The sequence below is a fragment of the Lepidochelys kempii genome, chromosome 4 (genome assembly GCF_965140265.1).
Source record: "Lepidochelys kempii isolate rLepKem1 chromosome 4, rLepKem1.hap2, whole genome shotgun sequence".
Taxonomy (NCBI): domain Eukaryota; kingdom Metazoa; phylum Chordata; order Testudines; family Cheloniidae; genus Lepidochelys; species Lepidochelys kempii.
Window position 1 is genome coordinate 94,303,381 of NC_133259.1, and position 21,096 is coordinate 94,324,476.

General features: G+C 42.2%; 1 protein-coding gene across 1 annotated transcript in view; it reads right to left on the bottom strand.

The window, feature by feature from the left end:
- Positions 1 to 21,096, bottom strand: part of GRXCR1 (glutaredoxin and cysteine rich domain containing 1) — a 61,223-nt gene that overhangs the window by 37,321 nt on the left and 2,806 nt on the right. The window contains exon 2 of the mRNA XM_073340109.1: positions 3,450 to 3,462. Within this exon, the coding sequence (XP_073196210.1) occupies positions 3,450 to 3,462 (13 nt within the window). The remainder of the gene's footprint in view (positions 1 to 3,449; positions 3,463 to 21,096) is intronic.

Here is a 21,096-nt window from a genome sequence, read left to right on the forward strand (position 1 = left end):
TACAAGGAAGTCTAAACAGCAGAAGCCTTTTTTCCTGCATAATGAAGACAGCTGTTCATGGGAAAATCCTACTGAATCTAATCAAAAAGCTAGATTCATATGCCACATTTAATGTTAACAGTATAAACATCTATCTTGTACTTTGTATATCATCATCAGATCTGAGTACCTGTCCTAAAAATTAGCTTTGTATGGCATTTGAGTCTTCCAGCTTTCCCCAGTATGCCTACTCTGTTATGCTCCTGCTTTATGCATCAGTGTGGCATCCTGTAACCATAAGTTTAATATATGGCTATAGAAACCATATTTAGTGTGTGTACTGAAGTTGCTAAGGCCCCGGGTAGCAAATTAATTCTAACATTGTTTAATTACCTGCTGTGTAATAAATGGCTTCTCTGCTGAACAGTTTGCATCCTATTATAGAGATAAACAGGTTCTCTTTGCTTGAGTTAAATCACTGGATCCCGTGTTCACTATAAATTGAAGTCTTTTCCCTTTTCTCATCCAAAATGGTGCTACAGGGTTATAGCAGATAGAATCTGCCTGGTTCTCTCCTTGGTTCTTTGACTGCTGATAACAAATCATTCATGCAAGCAGAAGTTTTTAAAATGAGCCATGTACCAATCCTCTATTACTAGTGATTCATATGAGGAGGTAGAGACTCAGAAAATGAAAAGGGGAAAACTCTAAGTATCCAAGAATCTAAGAAAACTCAGTATCCTTCAGTCCAAGGGCTGAAGTCCTACTTTGGAGAACTGTACAGGAATCCCATCAGGATAGTCCCAATTGATCACAGGAAGGGACAGAAGGAAAACCCACCTTGGGATAGGGCTAGGAAATAAACACCTTTAAGAAAACAGTAATCCAAAGAATGAACAAAATGCCAATGCCAGGTAAAGACAGGGATCACTACCAAAGAGTTCAACGAACAACCTACCAATCCTCTATTCCAGTGATACACAGACTGAGGCTCGCGAGCTGCAAGTGGCTCTTTAATAGTCTCCTGCAGCTCTTTGCGGCACATGACATTAAAACACTGGGTGATTTAATTATTAACCAATCTAAGCTATTAACCCATCTGGATGCTTTTACTATGTTAGTAACCAATTGTAGTGGATATAATAATACTTGGTCAGCCATTTTGCTGTGAGAATTATTTATATATATAAATATATATGTAATTTAATATTTCCTGTTATACTGTTTAAATGAGTATATAATTTAGAAAATGAAACAATGAATTCACACTACTGTGGCTCTTTTGGGTAATGTTGATCACTAATTTGGCTCCTGAACCACTGAGGTCTGAGTATCGCTGCTCTATTCCATTCCCAAGCTTACTATTCCCCTCAAGAGAGGTTGGAATTTCTCTCCTGCTCACCAGGCTCTCTAACATCTTGTGGGCTCAGGGAAACCAACCAGTCTTCCCACATATTGAGCAGAGAACAGTCTGCTTTTTAAGCTTCCCTTCCCCTCAGTGAAGATCTACTGCTCATCCTCTCTCTTCCAGGCCAACTTCAATTCTTAGGTCTCTAGTCTCTAGTTTTGTCCGAGAGACATCCTTCCGTTGTCAGGGCAGCCAGTTCACAGAAGGCTGCGACCTCTCTCATCTCCTTTTTCCCTCCTGATTGTTCTATCTATCCGGAAGGCTTTCCCTCCTGACTTGACATATCCAGCAGCTGTTGAGGGACAGAGTGATTTTCAGCCCATCTATAGCCCAGATTAACTTCTTTCTTCTTGTGCCAGCCCAGTCATATAGTAAATATCTCAGTAACCAGGTCCACATATATTACAATTGAGCACTGGAATAGACTACCTAGGGAGGTTGTGGAATCTCCATCATTGAAGATTTTTAAGAGCAGGTTAGACAAACACCTGCCAGGAATGGTCTAGATAATACTTAGTCCTGCCATGCATGCAGGGGACTGGACTAGTTGACCTCTTGAGGTCCCTTCCAGTCCTATGATTCATCAGTTATTACATAGCTGCTCCAGATCCATCACATCAGCTGCCACTCAGCCACTTAGCTGCCCTCTTGATCACCCTCCCAAACCCAAATGTCCCCAGCTTCTCTCCCAAGCTTTCCCATGTACCCCTTTGGACACCTCCACAAAGCTAGCTACCCCCTCCAGCTTTCCCCAGCCCCCAGTCACCCCTTGGACACCATCACAAACCCAGCTCTTCCCCCAGGTTATCCAACTATCTCCTGGAAACCCCCATAATCCCAACTGTTCCTAGCTTCTCCCTTCCCACCCCAACCTCTACCCCCAGCCCCCTCCAACCACTGAGTTTGCTCCCATCTTTCTCTCCTGGATACACCTGCAAACCCAGCCTCTCTTAGCTACGTTACAGCTTCCCTCAGCTCCCAGTTACCTCCACAAAACAACTTCCCTTAGGTGCCACCCAGCTTCCCCAACCATCTCCACCCTCACAACCGCTACCACAGCTCCCCACCATCTTTATCTTCCACCCAAACACCCCACAAACCCAGCTGCCCTGACTTTGAATGTACCCACATACACTCCAGACACCCTTCAGTACACACCCACTTGCCACCGCTGTCAGATTTGGTACAGCTCTGTGTTCTACCCCCACCACTGTTTGGTGCAAGGTATATTGCTGTTAACCTGTAGTTTATGATCATATGTAAATTTGCAAACATACAAACTATTTAAAGAATATGTATTTTTATACATAATTTGCATAAATCTTGGCAGCTATGAAACGTCCTGAACTGCAAAGGCTCTAATGGACCTCCCCCTGCTTCCCTAACCCCTGCATGCAGAATATTACTTCTGGCAGGAATAACTTCTGTTGTGTGTGGACTACACAGAACTGCTAATGGCCAAGATATGTGTGCATACAAACACTGTTTTAGCCGCATAACAGCATGCCCATTTTGGAGTCCTTTGAGTTTAGTTCCTGATTGTGGCTTAAGTTCTTAGGGTATTTTAAATGTGCCTTGACCCCCGCTGAATGTTAAGCATATCCTAGAACAGACAATGTTCTATGCTTCTGTAAACGATCCTTGGAGGTTTTGATGTTCACATTTCATACATGAGAAGGAACGGGGGAAGAGGTTGAGTTCCTACCTTTGCAGCTGTCATTGTTTAACTGGAGACAGTTTTCTGAAGCTGATGTTAGCCAGACAGCAGCATAACAGCTTAGATAGTGAAAGATGCTATAAATGCAATATTAATTTTTGCAATAGCAAGATAGACATTTTAGAATGTATGGAAAGTTATGGAGTAAAGCAAAAAGTGTAGAGAGGCCACTGCAGAACTCATAATTTTTCATTCCTTCAAATTTTCCCTGTCTCTGATCACTAACACACAGCCTGAACTTAGTGAGCTAGCAAAGTGTTAACATCTTTACATCTCCAAAGTACTTAACAAACATTAACATTAGTTAATCTAAGAGCAGAGAAAAAAATTCCACTGAATGTCAACTTAAGGAAGGTTGCTCTCAGGACATTAAAAATGCATGCCATGGTGTGCATAGCATTTGCTTGTCTAAACTTATGTCTACAAACAGTGAAATATGAAGGGTTTAAACAATGGATCACATATGTGGCAATTAATTAGGATGTTAATATTAATTATAACTAGAGGTTACCTTCATGGCAGAAAATTGCACCTAGATAATGTAATTTAAATTCCTACTACTTAAGGTTAATGTGTTACCAACTGATGTCAAAGTCTGTGTGTAGGGGTGTGGGAGAAAATGTTGGCTAACTATTTCATTACTGTTTATGAGTTTTTCTTATTCCTCTGCATTTTCTGATTCTGATCAGGATGAGAAGCAAAAGTGCTGGAAATCACAAACGACAGCTGGCACTTAAAAGATTTTCCAACACAGTTTGGAAACTAAAGGGATATATAGAGTTTAGATAGGTATCCAGACTTTTGCTTATCCAAATATTCAGAGAATTGCCTGTCACTATTTAATCCTGAGTGATTAAACATTATAACAGGTTATTTTGTCATCTCTTTTTTTTTTTTTTGAGATCTTCCTTTTCTAAAATTATGCACGGGTAAAATTTCTCAAACTTGCTTAGTTGTCCAGCATGAGAACATTTTAACCTGCTATTCACTCAGGTTATAATTCTAATACTTGGCACGAACATCATACCACTTTCCCTCAGAACTTTAAAGCACTTTTTAAACATTAATAGATTAAGCCTTAACCGTCCCCCTCTGGTACAGCACCCAAGTCTCCTGATTCCTTGTCCTCTGCTTTAGCAATAAGACTATATTTCTGCTCATTTATTTGTCCCACTTTACAGCACAGATTAAGCTTGCGTATCATAGAGCAGGAGGGAACCTTGTGATGCTTGTGTCTTCCTCCAGCATATGCTGTATCACACAGTGGAACATTTCACGCTGCAAAGAAGCATCGTTGTACTGTTCAGGAGCACAGGTAGTGAATGGCAGTCCTGAAAAATACTATACCTATTTTTCCCCATTTCTTTTCAGCTTGTCGGTGTTTTTGAAAAAAACACCCGTGTGTTCTCAGGCAACCAGCTGAAGTTAGAAAAGGGCACTGTTTCTTCTTCCTATTTTATGGCATGGTTTTCTGCCTTGCAAAAGAAACCACTCTCTCCCTTCTGTCTTCTTCTAGCCTCTTATTCTTTCCCCTTCTAAGAGAGAGAGATAGATCTCCCTTATACCTCTAAACCTCAACAAAGATATAGAGAGATTAATAATATATACATGAAACTGTGGGTCAGCCACTTCACATTTAAACATAACCAGGTGCAGTTTACTCATTCAATGATCCCTATACAGATCTCAAAGAGCTGACTGCATTTAATTTAATTTAAAGGCATTACTGCTCTGGGAAAATGAAATCCAGATTGCTGAGCTCCCTACTATTGTGACTCATCATAATGCTGGCCAGAGGAAAGTATGCTGAGGTGGTAAAAACTGTCTAATGTCCAGCCTTTGTTAGGTTACTTTTCTCTCTCCGAGATGGGCTTAGTGTGCTGAAAATAGATCACTTTGTCTGAGCCTGGCTTTTAACATCCCAGAGAAACATAAAAATGCCTGTATGTGCAGTGTTCCCTGACTTTATTTTTATTTGCCAACCATTTGAAATACCTTATTTTAATTAAAACAAATGTCTTGGATTCTGTTAGAAACCCTTTAGTGTCATAGACAGTAATCAGCAAGTAAACAAGCAGTTGCCAGTAAAGATCTTATCTGTTGGACTTAGCTCAGTTGAAAATTTAGTGTTTTCATTGGCAGCTGATCCAGCTTTCACCATGGATTAATTACACTCCAGGATCAGTCTGTCTGGCATAACAAAACAACTTTTGTTCATCCAGTACAAGTGAAAGACTAAAGAAAGCAATGGGGTTACTGAAATAAGGTGTTACTTCAGACTGCTACATGTGCAATCAATAGAGAAAATGTAAAATTTTAATCCATTCTTCACAGTTTATTCTTCCAAGCAATAAATTCAATCCCTGAAATCAGTTAGAGTTTGTGATTGGTCTGAGATATACCCCTGAGTTTGTAAATTTGGCAGATATTAAACTTTCTTTTAAATGTCAGCTCATATTTTACAAATATTTCCATGAGTGGAACCTGCAACAGGATGAACAGAGACCATGAAAGTATTTTATTTATAAAATAAAACAGCAAAACTAGGTCCATAGTAGGTTGTACTTAATATATTTAATTTCCATTTCTAAATTTCTGCCATTTACATATAAAATGATCTGCTACTTTTTTCTCAATAGTTGTAATATACAATGTGCTTATTATTTAAATGATACCTTATTGGTGAAAATGTTAATCAACTGAGCTAAAAAGTAGTAATAAACAGAAAACAGGCATCTTTGGAAAAGCTGAAGTTTTCATGTTTAAGGCACAGTTATTGTAAATAAAAATAGTAATACTTTACCCCAAACAACACATTTCCTCTCAAAGGATCCCAAAACACTAGGCAAACATTAATAACTTTCACATTGAAACTTCAGTGAGACAAAGCATAGAACTGGACTGTGTTTACCCTGACAAAGTGCTGATAAAGTATTGACTCAGTCCTGAGTCTGCTGGGCTGGAGCTGTGCCTTATTGAACTAAAAGCCCAGTAGTGAAGAAAAAGGACCTCTTCAAGTTATCATGTCAGAGGATTTCAGTCCCCTTGCCACTTACTTAACATAATTGGAACTATACCTCTCAACTGTTCCTCCTCACTTAATAATACCTAGGACTTGGATACCCCCTTCATCTTCAGACTTTAACTAATTCATTAACTAATTACATATTCAATCCTCTCTATTTTTAAAACTAAATTTTACCTCTGTATCACACATGCTGGAGTTTCCTCTTTTCATGTAAATTACATCTGAACCACAAATCTGAGGTTATAGGACTAAGGTGTTAGGGTATTTTATGCAGACATAAGAGGTGCCTAATCCATATGTAACATGGACTGGCTCTACATTGGACCCAACTTCTCCTGAGGCCAGATGGCTCACTATGCAAGCTGGGGCAGACTGCACACACATTCATTTTAAGGCCACAGGCCTTGTGCCTGGGAGAATGTCTAGACTAGCATAAAAGGTGTGGGGGGTTTAAACACATTAGCTTGCACGTTTTACCAAAAATTTTAAAACCCTACTGTAGACCACTCAAGCTGTATTTTAATACATGTTGGCTGATTAACATGGACCCAAGTAGTGAGCCAATGGGGACCAGCTAATACATATTAGAATGCAATGTACAATGTCTACATGAGGGTATAAAACATACTAATTAAAACATGTTAGCTAACACATTTTAAACACTACCTTTTATCCTACTCTAGACATACCATGGGTGGAGAGACCAACTGGGCAGCCACATGGGCCCTATACAGATACCCTCAGGACACTGTATCTCACAACCAGACTCCTGGGGACCTGCTGGCCACTGCTTCCTGCAGCCCCCATTGGCTGGGAATGGTGAATTGCAGCCACTGGGAGCTGTGGGGGACTGTGCCTGCGGATGATCAATGTAAAAAAAATGTCTTGCAGCCCGCCAGTGGATGACCCTAATGGGCCACGTGCTGAAGGTTGCCGACCCCTGGTATAGTCATTCTGGACCCATCACAGAATCTCAGCTTTTGTTCAAAATTAAAAATAACGTTCTTGCCCTTGTGGTTGCAAAGAAAAACTTGAAAACGTGATGTGACCGGAATCCCAGGGGTGCCATGCTGACATTGCTCAATCAGGGCAAACTGCAAAGAATGGGCAGACAATCCCCAAAACTGGTGGTTATTCTGGTACTTAGCTGTTTTGTTGCTAGCTTAGTGGATCTTCTATAATACCATACTGGTTACCCAGAAGTCAAAAACACAGTTCCCTTAAAGTAACCCAGCCTTGGGCTTCCTCCCAGACAGCCAAGTCAAATATAATGAGGATTATTGAAAATCTTGTTCATCATATAAATCTTGTTCTACCAATTCTAAAGGATCTGACACATTACCAAGCAAGTTAATGAATATTTCAGATCTTACCCAAATACACACTCAAAGCCAATTCTTATTGACTAAACAAAAATTTATTAAAGAAAAGAGAGGGTATTGGTTAAAAGATTATACATATAGATATTAATATAGTTCTTAGGTCAGTTTCATAGTAGAAATGGTGAGTTCTAGAGTTGCAAAGAGTTCTTTCAGAACTAGTCCATAGGTTTAGTTCAATGTTCAATATCAGGGTGATCCAAAATGAAATTGGAAACCTCAATCTTGTGGCTCAAGCATCCCCTGATAAAACAAACAGATTTGAGATAAAAAGGATCTGTACCAAGAACCCTTTATACAGTTTCTAGGCACCCTCTTGACAGCACCCAATCCTAGGATGAACAATAGTGTCTTTGAAGTAACCTCCTATTTCCTAAACATCAACGGTAATGAGCTACATAGATTAACTTAAGGCAAATGCCTGTCTCCCATCATTTGCAGGTGATTTGCTTTATACCTCAAAGAGAGACTACTGCACGGGGCAGCACAGCATGGGGAGGAGGTGACCAGCCCTCTGTGAAGAAAGAAGTGGTTCGGGACTATTTAGAAAAGCTGGACAAGCACAAGTCTATGGGGCCACATGCACTGCATCAGAGAGTGCTAAAGGAGTTGGCAAATGTGATTGGAGAGCCATTGGCTATTATCTTTGAAAACTCATAGCAATCGGGGGAGGTCCCGGATGACTGGAAAAAGGTTAATGTAGTGCCCATCTTTAAAAAAGGGGAGGATGAGGATCCGGGGAACTACAGGCCAGTCAGCCTCACCTCAGTCCCTGGAAAAATCATGGAGCAGGTCCTCAAGGAATCCATTCTGAAGCACTTAGAGGAGAGGAAAGTGATCAGGAACAGTCAGCATGGATTCACCAAGGGCAAGTCATGCCTGACTAATCTAATTGCCTTCTATGATAAGATAACTGGCTCTGTGGATGCGGGGAAACCAGTGGAGGTGTTCCTTGACTTTAGCATAGCTTTTGACACGGTCTCCCACAGTATTCTTGCCAGTAAGTTAAAGAAGTATGGGCTGGATGAATGGACTATAAGGTGGATAGAAAGCTGGCTAGATTGTCGGGCTCAACGGGTAGTGATCAATGGCTCCATGTCCAGTTGGGAGCCGGTATCAAGTGGAGTGCCCCAAGGGTCAGTCCTCAAGCCAGTTTTGTTCAATATCTTTATTAATGATCTGGAGGATGGTGTGGCTTGCACCCTCAGCAAGTTTGCAGGTGACACTAAACTGGGAGGAGAGGTAGATACACTGGAGGGTAGGGATAGGATACAGAGGGCCCTAGACAAATTAGAGGATTGGGCCAAAGGAAATCTGATGAGGTTCAACCAGGACAAGTGCAGAGTCCTGCACTTAGGACAGAAGAATCCCATGCACCGCTACAGACTAGGGACCAAATGACTCTGCAGCAGTTCTGCAGAAAAGGACCTAGGGGTAACAGTGGACGAGAAGTTGGATATAAGTCAACAGTGTGCACTTGTTGCCAAGAAGGCCAGTGGCATTTTGGGATGTATAAGTAGGGGCATTGCCAGCAGATCGAGGGACGCGATCGTTCCCCTCTGTTCGACATTGGTGAGGCCTCATCTGGAGTACTGTGTCCAGTTTTGGGCCCCACACTACAAGAAGGATGTGGAAAAATTGGAAAACGTCCAGCAGAGGGCAACAAAAATGATTAGGGGACTGGAACACATGACTTATGAGGAGAGGCTGAGGGAACTGGGATTGTTTAGTCTGCGGAAGAGAAGAATGAGGGGGGATTTGATAGCTGATTTCAATTACCTGAAAGGGGGTTCCAAAGAGGATGGATCTAGACTGTTCTCAGTGGTAGCAGATGACAGAATGAGGAGTAATGGTCTCCAGTTGCAGTGTGGGAGGTTTAGGTTGGATATTAGGAAAAATGTTTTCACTAGGAGGGTGGTGAAACACTGGAATGCATTACCTAGGGAAGTGGTGGAATCTCCTTCCTTAGATATTTTTAAGGTCAGGCTTGACAAAGCCCTGGCTGGGATGATTTAGTTGGGGATTGGTCCTGCTTTGAGCAAGGGGGTTGGACTAGATGACCTCCTGAGGTCCCTTCCAAAGCTGATATTCTATGATATCACAAGACAGTGATATTACTATATTCATAGTTCATTTAAATGTTCATATCTATTTTTGATCTCTGAATTACCAGAATACAGTGATAGACAGGAACTAACTAGTGTGTGTGTGTATATGTATATATAACTCACACACACCACAATCATTATCTACTAATATGTCTCATGTCTCTACAGGCTGAATCTGGGTTAATTAGCCTGCTAGTTCCCTTTGTCACTTGTGACTTAAGTGTAACCAACACAATGATGACTGCCTGAGTTTGCAGAGAGCCTGAAGCAATAGCTACAAGAGATGTGAACTTCCACATTCAGCTCAATGGCGTGTTAAATGGAATGCCGTTGGCAGGTAAGATTAAACCTGGGACCTCTGGTGCTAAATCCATGAGCCTCTATTGCATGCACTAAACACTTGCTCTTAGTTAAGACTATAGCAGACTCATTACTCTCTAGATGGTTTAGGTACCACTGGGAGTCGGGGGGGAAGCACCACAACAAGCAAGCATGGGTTATATTAACTCCTAGATACATTGCTCTGCAGGTCCCACCAATATCACCACAACCAAGAACTCAATGTATGGCAGGAAGAGAGGAGTGCAGTGGGCCTGGCCACCCACCCATGTAGATAAAACCCCAGTGCTGCGGTAAATAGTGGGGCCACTGTCTCTCCAGGGAAAGAGAGGGAACTCCTGCTGTGACCCCTGCAGCTCTCAAAGGGAAAGAGAAGCCCTGCTACTGTTCGAGTGGGGGATATAAGGGTCCCATTACTGCTGCTCTTGCCTATCTGGGAAAGGAGAAGACTTCCTCCCTGCAACCTCTACTCTAGGTGGGTGGAGAGTCATGATGCAGGGAGGGGCCTGTGGCAGCCATGTGTCATGACAAACCTATGGTCCTGGATAGATCTCATCCACCCCCATTACTAGAGAATCGCCAATCAGAGCTACAATTAAAACAACAGAAATACATGGGAGAACAATATCAAAATGAAGAAGGGGGAAAAAAACACCTGGATTTACTGTTTTCATAGATCCTTAGGGAGAGGGACCAATATCTTCTAGGGAAAAGACTGTCGGGCAAAGTGTTCATGAGAGTTCAAGGAAGTGCTCTGATACTTCAGTGATAGGTGCTATAGAAAAAACTGAAGTAAGCAGATAGATCGCCAAGCTTCTCAGTGGATGCCTAAAGATAGGCACCTAACTAAGTAGCCTGATTTTTTCCAAAAGTGTGAGTACCTAGATCCTCCACTGAAGTCCGAGTATGGACAGAATAAAATCTTGGGCTGAATTTTTTCAATGTGGGACACCGTCCCTATTTTTATACCTCTCGCCCTCCTGTATCATGCCTTCATTACAGAATTTTAGAACAGCTGAGGATGTGATGTCTCCATACTGTACAAGGTTACTTACAGGAACACAAAGTTCTGTAAGTGAAGATGAAGTAATTTGCACTTAGTTGCAAATATTAACTGTAAAAATGCCCTTCTAACCACCAAACAGTCATATGAAGAATGTGTGATAATTTTTCTTTCTGTCATGGCTAATCTCAAAAATGGGTGCTCAGAGAGAGACTTCTAGGTCCAGATCAAAGCCTCTAGATCAGTAACCTGGGTTTCAAAAGTCCTGAGCACTCAGCAGCTCCCACAGAATCCATCCTCTGAATGAATCACTAAGGAAGTATTTGCTTTTGTAAATTACTTTCTTCCTTTGGTGTGTGTTTTTTGAAGGGTTTATTTAGGAGGGATTTTTTTTTTTTGTTTGGGGAGGTTGAGGCTGGTGGCTGGTCTTTGGTTTTTTGTGGGAGGGGGTGCTGAGATGGGTTGTGTTTCTGTTTTGTTGTTTCTCCGGATGGCATTGGGGGTTGTGGCTTATGGATGCTTCAGTTGTGCATCAGCCTGATTGAAAGAACTAAACTGTAACTTTCAAGAAGCACATTAAGACCTATGATTGGTGGAGGCAGGTGTGGCGGTGTTTAACATTGTCATCTTTCACCAGTTCTGCTGTTCTGCACTTTGTGACGTTCTGCATCTGAATTGAAACACAAAGGCAACTGCTTCACAGATGGCTCTGCAGCAGGCAGAGATACTCCTCTTGCAATAAAAGATGCAGTATATGGAAAGCAGAAGCACATCATCATTCAGTTACACACACACAACACTGCATTTTCTTTTTAAAGATTATGGCCCCAGTCGCAGGATTAGAGGGGGTTCTGACTGCATTCTATATCACATGAACTGTGTGAACAAGAAGGATTTTGTAAAAATAATTTACTTACAACTAGCTGCTGCATGTCTTGTTAAGCCTTCGTTTTTCTGTGGGCTTCTTTTGAAAGTATTATCACCCATTCAGTAGCCACTGATGTTCCAAACTAGTTACTAGGGGGCAACCTGATACAGAAGGATTTTATGATTGGACTTTTGCATTGGTATTTATTGATTGGTTCAGGGGTTCATAAGTATAAGACATGATATTGTTCGTTGCTGTAGACCTGTGCACATATCAGCTGAGGACAAACTTTTGCATGTTTCTGGGGGCAGGGGAGGAGGGCAAAGGAAAGATGTGGTGATTTTGTGGTATAGCAGACATTCTCCTCTGATAGTATTGATGGACGGTGCCTCTGGAGATCGCTAAAAGCAGAGTTGTTGTATGGTTGTTTAAATGCTTCCCACAACTTACAGTAAATAGCTTTTCTGTCATCTTTCTTGTCATGTGCGAAATGAGTCCATACTTCACTGACTCCAGCAGCATTTCTGTGACCAGCTTTGCTGATTTGGATAGCGGAGGAAGGCTGTGTAGAATTATGCTGCTGCTGCATGTGTTTCTTGTGCCTAGCAAAACGCTGCAGTTCGGCTGTTTGGTTTGGGAGGAATCTTTCTCCTGAACCTTATCCAGCACCAGCAGAAAAGAGGTAGTACACGAATTACTTATAAATAGAGACTGGCTTAAATGGTGAAGTTTGATAAATGTTTATACTCCAGTACTTTTCATATTTGCTACCAGATGCTATGAGCATGTGATGAAAGGGGGCAAAGGAAAATTTAAAGTTCCATACCTTTATTTCTGGCTGCAAATTTCCCTCATTTTAAAACCTATTTTAATGCAGTTAAACTAGGGATTTACTCATAATCCTGCAGACTATTGCAGTAGCTGCTGGAAACTTTGTTCTTAGCCAACCGATAGACCACCTACAGGATACTTTCAACTGTTTCTTTCTTTAAGCTGTTAATTATGTATCTTGTATGGATGCAGTGTGCAATAAACCGCCAGCCACAGCACGCAGATGTCTGCAGCCTGCTCTGACAGACCTGAGTAGTCTAGCTGCTTCTCATTCTGATTCTCATCTGCAAATACATCATTACTTTCTCTTTTTTTTTTTTTTTTTTTTTGGTCTGAAGGAAACTGCTACTTAACCACTTCCACGTGGCAGTCATGCTGGTTAGCATATGATTGGCTGACTTGTCACTGGTTTATGATCAGGTGCTAAAACTGTATATCAGATTTCCTTTGCTGCACAACATCAGTATTGCAGGAATATTGTGTAATATTCTTATTCAGCTAGTCAGTATTTGCAAACCCCAGTGCAGGCTCAGTGCCTTCTGAGGTGCTGTTAAGAGTGTGACAAAACTTCAGAACTAAATAGTATTATGCTGTAATTAACTGGCTGTGTATTTGTACCATTGCCTTCTACTGGATGAAATCAGCACTATTTGTCATGGGCCCCAGACAACGAGCCACTAAAGGAGATTCCCTTTTAGCTCAAATGGTAGGAGCATGTGCTTTTGGACTAGGAAGAGGAGAGTTCTGTCCCCATTTTCACAACATCAATAGTTGCACAGTTTGATGACAGATGTGAAGACTGAAGAGGCCAGACGTTTGTTATAATATTTTCATGGTTTAGACATTACTCTAAATGACCTTCCATGCAAATATTAAAATCAGCTGCAGGACATTCAGTTTCCACATATGCACTATCCTGAACCTGGATGGTTGACTTCAGCTGCTAAGCACCTAGGACAGTTTATACATGTAAATTATTTACAACATTTACATTTCACCTTTTAACCTAAAGTTCTTCACAAACTATATATATATACAGCATCACAGGAATCCATCCAGCACAGAGGAGAAAGGCAACCAGTGAACAGCTTGTTGCTCAATAATGGGGGGCCGGGCAGGAATTTGGTCAGGACAGCAAACATGACAAGCTACTCCCCTACTCCTGCAAACATGACAAGCATTTTTAAAATGTCTGTACACAGGACCAAGTTTTAAGGTTGGTTCAGAAAGACCTTGCAACAGGAACACATCATTGTTCTGTTGAGTCACCCTACAAAGCACAGGTAGTAGACTCTGCAAAAAGGTGCAGGGTTGTTACTGTTGATTGATGATTAATGCTGGCAGATGGATCTTGTTAGTGACCAGCTGGATAGAAGAGAGGCTGGTGACTCTCTAAAAGATGGAAGGGGGTGAGGGGATAGAAGAAGGATAGAGTAGGTCCTGCAGTGAAACCCAAGAACAGCTAGTTTTGGGGAGAATGTGTTAATGATGATGCCACATTGAAGGAAGGGAATGCATTTTGGATGCTAATTCAGAATCTGAATGCCTTGTTGAAGACAGGCTAGAGACTAAAGTTAGGAGCTTCATTCACTGTTATACTGTTTCCCCTGTGTGCGGGCTCTGCTGCTGCTGTTAAGAGGTTGTAAAGTCAATGGATGTGCCTATTAGGGAATTTCCTCCTCTTTATGGAAAGTATCCCTGGCATAGAAATGGCTGCAGAGCTCTAGCTCACTCTTGCCCTTCTCATGTAGCTGACAGCAGCTTGCTTTTGTGAACTCTGCAATAACTCCTTGTGACCATAGGCAATTAGGCACAAGTTAGGGTAGGCCTGAGTGCTCTAATCTGTGCCAGAAGTCAAAACAGCCCCCACCCAGACCTTGAATAGGGTAGGTGTGAAGTTACAATTGCCTCCTACCCTTGGATCCTGGTGGCATCTGGAATTCAGACCCATGTGTGGAAAGCTGCAGGAAGCTCAGTTTTTCTACCATGGAAGGATGGAGTGCAGAGGCAATCCTGTTAAGATTTGAACGTGTGGTTCTAGGTTGTCTAGAGATTTTTAAACTAACATCCTCTTTAATATTGTACTGCAAATGCATAAGACAATTCTCAACTGCCTTGTGCCTATTGTAGGCATTGTCACCCATGCAAAGGAGATATAAATGCTGCTGCCAGTGTGAACAGAGAACTCAGTTTGGTAACAATATACACTCACCATAGAATCATAGAATATCAGGGTTGGAAGGGACCCCTGAAGGTCATCTAGTCCAACGCCCTGCTCGAAGCAGGACCAATTCCCAGTTAAATCATCCCAGCCAGGGCTTTGTCAAGCCTGACCTTAAAAACCTCTAAGGAAGGAGATTCTACCACCTCCCTAGGTAATGCATTCCAGTGTTTCACCACCCTCTTAGTGAAAAAGTTTTTCCTAATATCCAATCTAAACCTCCCCCACTGCAACTTGAGACCATTACTCCTCGTTCTGTCATCTGCTATCATTGAGAACAGTCTAGAGCCATCCTCTTTGGAACCCCCTTTCAGGTAGTTGAAAGCAGCTATCAAATCCCCCCTCATTCTTCTCTTCTGCAGGCTAAACAATCCCAGCTCCCTCAGCCTCTCCTCATAAGTCATATGTTCCAGACCCCTAATCATTTTTGTTGCCCTTCGCTGGACTCTCTCCAATTTATCCACATCCTTCCTGTAGTGTGGGGCCCAAAACTGGACACAGTACTCCAGATGAGGCCTCACCAATGTCGAATAGAGGGGAACGATCACGTCCTTCGATCTGCTCGCTATGCCCCTACTTATACATCCCAAAATGCCATTGGCCTTCTTGGCAACAAGGGCACACTGCTGACTCATATCCAGCTTCTCGTCCACTGTCACCCCTAGGTCCTTTTCCGCAGAACTGCTGCCTAGCCATTCGGTCCCTAGTCTGTAGCGGTGCATTGGATTCTTCCATCCTAAGTGCAGGACCCTGCACTTATCCTTATTGAACCTCATCAGATTTCTTTTGGCCCAATCCTCCAATTTGTCTAGGTCCTTCTTTATCCTATCCCTCCCCTCCAGCGTATCTACCACTTCTCCCAGTTTCGTATCATCTGCAAATTTGCTGAGAGTGCAATCCACACCATCCTTGAGATCATTTATGAAGATATTGAACAAAACCGGCCCCAGGACCGACCCTTGGGGCACTCCACTTGATACCGGCTGCCAACTAGACATGGAGCCATTGATCACTACCCGTTGAGCCCAACTATCTAGCCAGCTTTCTACCCACCTTATAGTGCATTCATCCAGCCCATACTTCCTTAACTTGCTGACAAGAATACTGTGGGAGACCATGTCAAAAGCTTTGCTAAAGTCAAGAAACAATACATCCACTGCTTTCCCTTCATCCACAGAACCAGTAATCTCATCATAAAAGGCCATGAAGAGGTGAAAATGACTACAGAGGATCCAAGGAGCAGTGGATAAACATGTAGATTTTCCTGATTCAGGAAATATTCTGGATAATTAGATAGGTATGTATGCAAACATGGAAAAGAAATGCCAAGAAATCCCATTTATATCCAGAGCACCACTGATTTCACCAGTATTCCACATGAGAATAAGGGTTCACACTTGTGGGTCCCTCAGCAGGATAGAGCAAGAATCCTTTACCGGCATCTGTGGAGCTCTGATTACATGTAGGTCATGGTCTAAGAGCCTGTACTATACAGAGCTGGATGAAATTTTCAAAATAAAAACATGTATATTACTTTCTCCAAAATAACAAAAACTAATCCACTTTTATGGAACAATCGCTGATGAAATCAAACAATCAAATATCATGGTTTGCTTTGGTTGCTGGTTTCTTGATATTCAGTAAATCAAGCAGTCAAAAGATTTTTTTCCCTCTAACTTAGGGGAAAATTGGAGGGGAGGGGAAGTCCCTCGTGTCTGAAATCTTGTATATCAGCTTTCAGAAACTTGTATTTTTTCCAGTCTATTTATAAACCCTTAACAGTAAGGTGTTTCAACGCAGCACCAGTAAACCCTTAACTGTAACAGCATGCACAGTGCCACTATAATAATGCTCTTGTCTAAACCTGCTGATGTATAGCTGTTTTTGCAGTCTGGGAACAACAGGTACTAATACACTAATTAATCAACCATAGACTCTAACTGAAAGACCATTAACCCAGAGTTTAAAATCCTCCTTTTGGAATCAATGTAATTATTCAGCACGTGGTTCTATAAAACTAACTATAGGAAAACTACAGTATTAGTCCCAAGCAGTTGAGGTAACTTGACAAAATTACATGGCTTCTTTAAATTGTTTTGCAACAACAGTTTTCTCCCTTCCCATGCCTCTCTCAGATTTTGGACACTCCAGTTATGCCTTTTCTATTTTCTAATGGACAGAAATCTAATTTTCCTAACTTCTCACAGCTATTACTCCACTGGCATTTGTCAGCCTTGTTACCATTTTTCATCTACTCTCTAATTCTTCAATAGACTTCTATAATATAGTGCTCAGAATGGTCACAAGATTCCAAGTGAAAGCTGGCACAAGGAAGTATAAGTTAAAATAAACCTGCATATCAGAATTTATCCCAAAGGAGGAAGGTCACTCTCCTTCAAGATCCATACAAATGATGTAGCTTTAGATTACAGCTGGGGTTCCATAGCAGCCTGGCTGACTGGTACTGCTGACCTTGCAATTCCCTTTTCTGTGAAATCTGCTATTTTGGAACCTATGTCTTGTGCAGACATCCCACAAGGAGGCTCTGGCACAAGAAGCTTCTCTTCCTCTTGCTCCCCATAAGTATGATTCAGGTCCAGTGGGAACCTTTATGTTAAGGGAGTCAAAGGACTCTGCAGGACTACTGTGGCCCATGATGAAAATCTGACCAGGGAGTGGGAGGGCAAGAGCAATGACTCTCTCCAAATAGGGGTACAGTATTCATTCTTCTCCTGTGTCCTCTAGAGTTCTGGGGATTATGACCTCCACTCTGCCCCTAATAAGGGGCTGTAGCTACATTCCATCCAGCCTATAATTTTAGGTTTCCCTTCACCTGTCACTCCCAAATCCTTTCCCAAACAGTGTTTTGCAGCTTGTACTATTTAAAGCACAATTCTTTTTTGAACTCCCATTGGCTCTATTCTGCTTGCTATTTGGTATTGGTCAGCCCTCCTATTTTTGCAGCATCTGCAAAGTTGAAAACATCATCACATATTCACTCCCCCAGGTCACCGATGAACAGAGAAAATGACAAGGGGCTTGCAAAACAATCCCTGAAGCACTCCATTTGTTGCATTTTTATCTGATTTCACCATTTACCACCCCTCTCTTCAGTCTTAACAAGCTAACTCTATCTAGCTGAGTATTTCATTGTCAATACTATACTTTGCAACATTACACATTAGTCTTGTCTATGACATTGTATTGGAAAAGAGCTTGAAAAGCACTTATTGCTACATCCACAAATACATTAATCAGATTTGTTAACCGCACCTCCCCTAATATAATGGATGCTAGCAGGCTTGCCTTGATTTAGTTCTGCAGTTAATCAAACAGCAAGTGACCTTTCAGAACATACTAGATGCCCAGCAGAGTGTTATAAGCCTGGAATTAAATAAAAAGATCTCTGCTGGAACTGTGATAAGGAGGGAAAGGATCTGTACAAATCTTTTGCCTGGGCTCCACTGTACCACACCTTGTGGTAGGAAATCTAGCATGAATTGAACATCATGCTAGTTAGCGATGTACCAAATGATTCACTCAGTTTTGCTCTATATTACCTAGATGCTATATGAGGCATACGCAAGTCACCAAAGATTGGTTCTGAGGAGTGTTAGCATTTATTTTAAGAAAACAGAAATCACGCCATTCTTATATTTTATAGAAAAATCGTAGGCATATTCAAGCCTGTAGAGGTACTAAAAACGTGTGCCATAGAGATTAAGTATATTTAATTAATGAGTGTGCAGAGTATTACTATAAACCTCAAATCAATATTACTAAACTAATCTAAAGACAACAGTTAAACCACAGCTGCATCCAATGAGTATATGCTCCTAAAATAAGATCCATGAGAGAATTTAGGCACCTAAACTCCAGACTTAGGCAACTAAGTTCCTGTTTTCAGTGCCTACATCCCAGTTTTGGTTCCACTGCCACCCACAACACTCCCACTGACCCAGTAGGTGCCTAAACTCATTCAGTGCCTCAGCTTTTCAGATTAAAATGTCCTTATGTCTCTACCTCTGAACATGTGCAGTGCTACTCTGGGCACCAAGACTCCTCTCCAACCTAAGCCCCAGGGTGATTCACAAACCAGGGAAAGACAGGCAGTCATCCACCTAACTCTCATGGGAGGACCCAGTATGGTAGGCATGTTCAGACTGCACCTATGCATAGGGCACCAGCTGGATGAGATGGTGGTACCCACCTTATAACTTTTAGCCCAGTGCTTAGAGCACTCACCTGCGATGTGAGAGACTCAGGTTCATGTCACCACTCTCTCTGCCAGAGGGTGAGAGAGGATTTGAACAGGGGTCTCCCACCTGTCAGGACAGAGCTCTAGCCACTGAGTTATTCTGATGTGGGGCTCCCTCAGTCGTTCCTGTTGAAGTTGTTCCACCGTGGATAAATAATGAAAGAGAGGTTGGAGCAGGGGGAAGGGACTCAGGGTCTCTGACATCCCAGGTGCGTGCCCCAATCTCTGGGCTACACAGTCCTTCTCTCTCCTCCCATTCATTGTATAGGGAGCCTAGGTGTCTTACTCAGCTTCGTGGATTGCAATCTTGTTCCTATGATTTTCTAGGCACCTAAAAGTTAGGTACTGTGACAGTCAGTATTGCAACACCTAAGTCCCTTCCTGGATCCCACCCTGAGTATAAGTAGCAGGTCACTCCCATAGTTCTATGCCAGAAGGTGGTATCTTCCTTCCCATTGAGGGCATGCAGCAGTAGGGCATTCTTGGAGTGCAGTTCCTTTTCAAATGCTGATGGTTGAGGATCTCTAGTTGATTGTCTGCTGTAGCTTCAATCACAAGTATCTGCTCAATTTAGCTATACTGAACTCCTAGTGACAAATGCCTTGTCACCAACACACTGAGTCCTGAGTGCATATCAACATGTCTTAGGCCTGGTCCTGAGCATTCAAAAAGGTTATCAATGTGTTCCAGTCCTAATCTTGAATACCTAAAGAAGACATCTATGAGGTTCAAACCTTGTTCTGAGTGATAACATGACCCTCAGTAGGCCCCAGGCCTAGTCTTGAGCATCCAACAAGGTCATTGATATTACTTAAGCCTGGTTCCAAGTACCCAGTGGAGTCGCTGATAGGGTCTCAGGCCTAGTACTGAGTAGCCAGTGAGGGTCATTAACTTAGAACCCCACTCTGGACTCAGTGGAAAATGCTTTATATCAACTGGGTTGAGGCCTCCCCGGCCCTGTGCTCCAGGCTGGACACAAAGTGAGTCCTCCACCCACAGGCTTCAGAGCATGCTGCAGGAAGACAGGGGAATTATGTCTCCTTCCTTGCTGGAGGCATCAACTCACATTAAAAGGAAGTGGGAAGATGTTGCCATGGCAACCTTGTTCCCATCTTCACTGAAGCACAAGGAGAGGCTGAGGGGGTTGCTATGGCAACATTCTCTATTTCAGGCACCAGCAGCTTAGAGGAAAGTGGGAAGGAGTTGCTATAGAAACCAAGCTCCCATTGGGGTATCAGAAGGGCTGGTTTCGTGGCAGCCTCCCTACCCCAATTTCAAAGCATCCACATCCTAAAATGGAATTAAACCCGCCCCGAACCCCAGCATAATTCCCTTCACACCATGCAGTTCCCTGCATGACCTGTTTGAATTGCCAAGGGTAATAGCATCCCCACCCTGCGAGCCGAGAAAGTAACTTTCTTGGTGCTGTCTTGGCCATCTTTCAGCACTTTCAATACCTGCCTCAAACCTCAGGTGTAAATGATTAAGCTTGGTTGAATTGCTGTGGCCCCTCTTATTTGCAGAGCATTTCAATATATGGTTGAACCCAAAAGTATGTACAGGGACCAATTATTAGATAAACTGAGGTTTCAATCCCAGTTACTGTTTCACAAATGGCTGAAATCATTAGCCATCCATCTGCCTTGTGGCAGAGATGCTCCAAGTCTTCTTGTAGAAGTGAGCAACGGATCTATGTGTAAACTCTCTCTCTGACTGGGCTTCAACAACAGGCAAATTCTTGTTTTAATCTAGAAATATTTCCCACCTAACAGATCTACTCTGCTCATATTCATTAAAGGTGTGGTGGCCATGAGCCATGTCTGAATAGGTAGCCTTTTTGAAGGAACTATCTGCAGCACTTCCATAGGGGTGCACTCAGTAGCATGAATAGAGAATTATTCAAAATCCAAAAATCTCTCTGGAACATTTAAAATTCACAGAAGACTTGCTGGGCTCA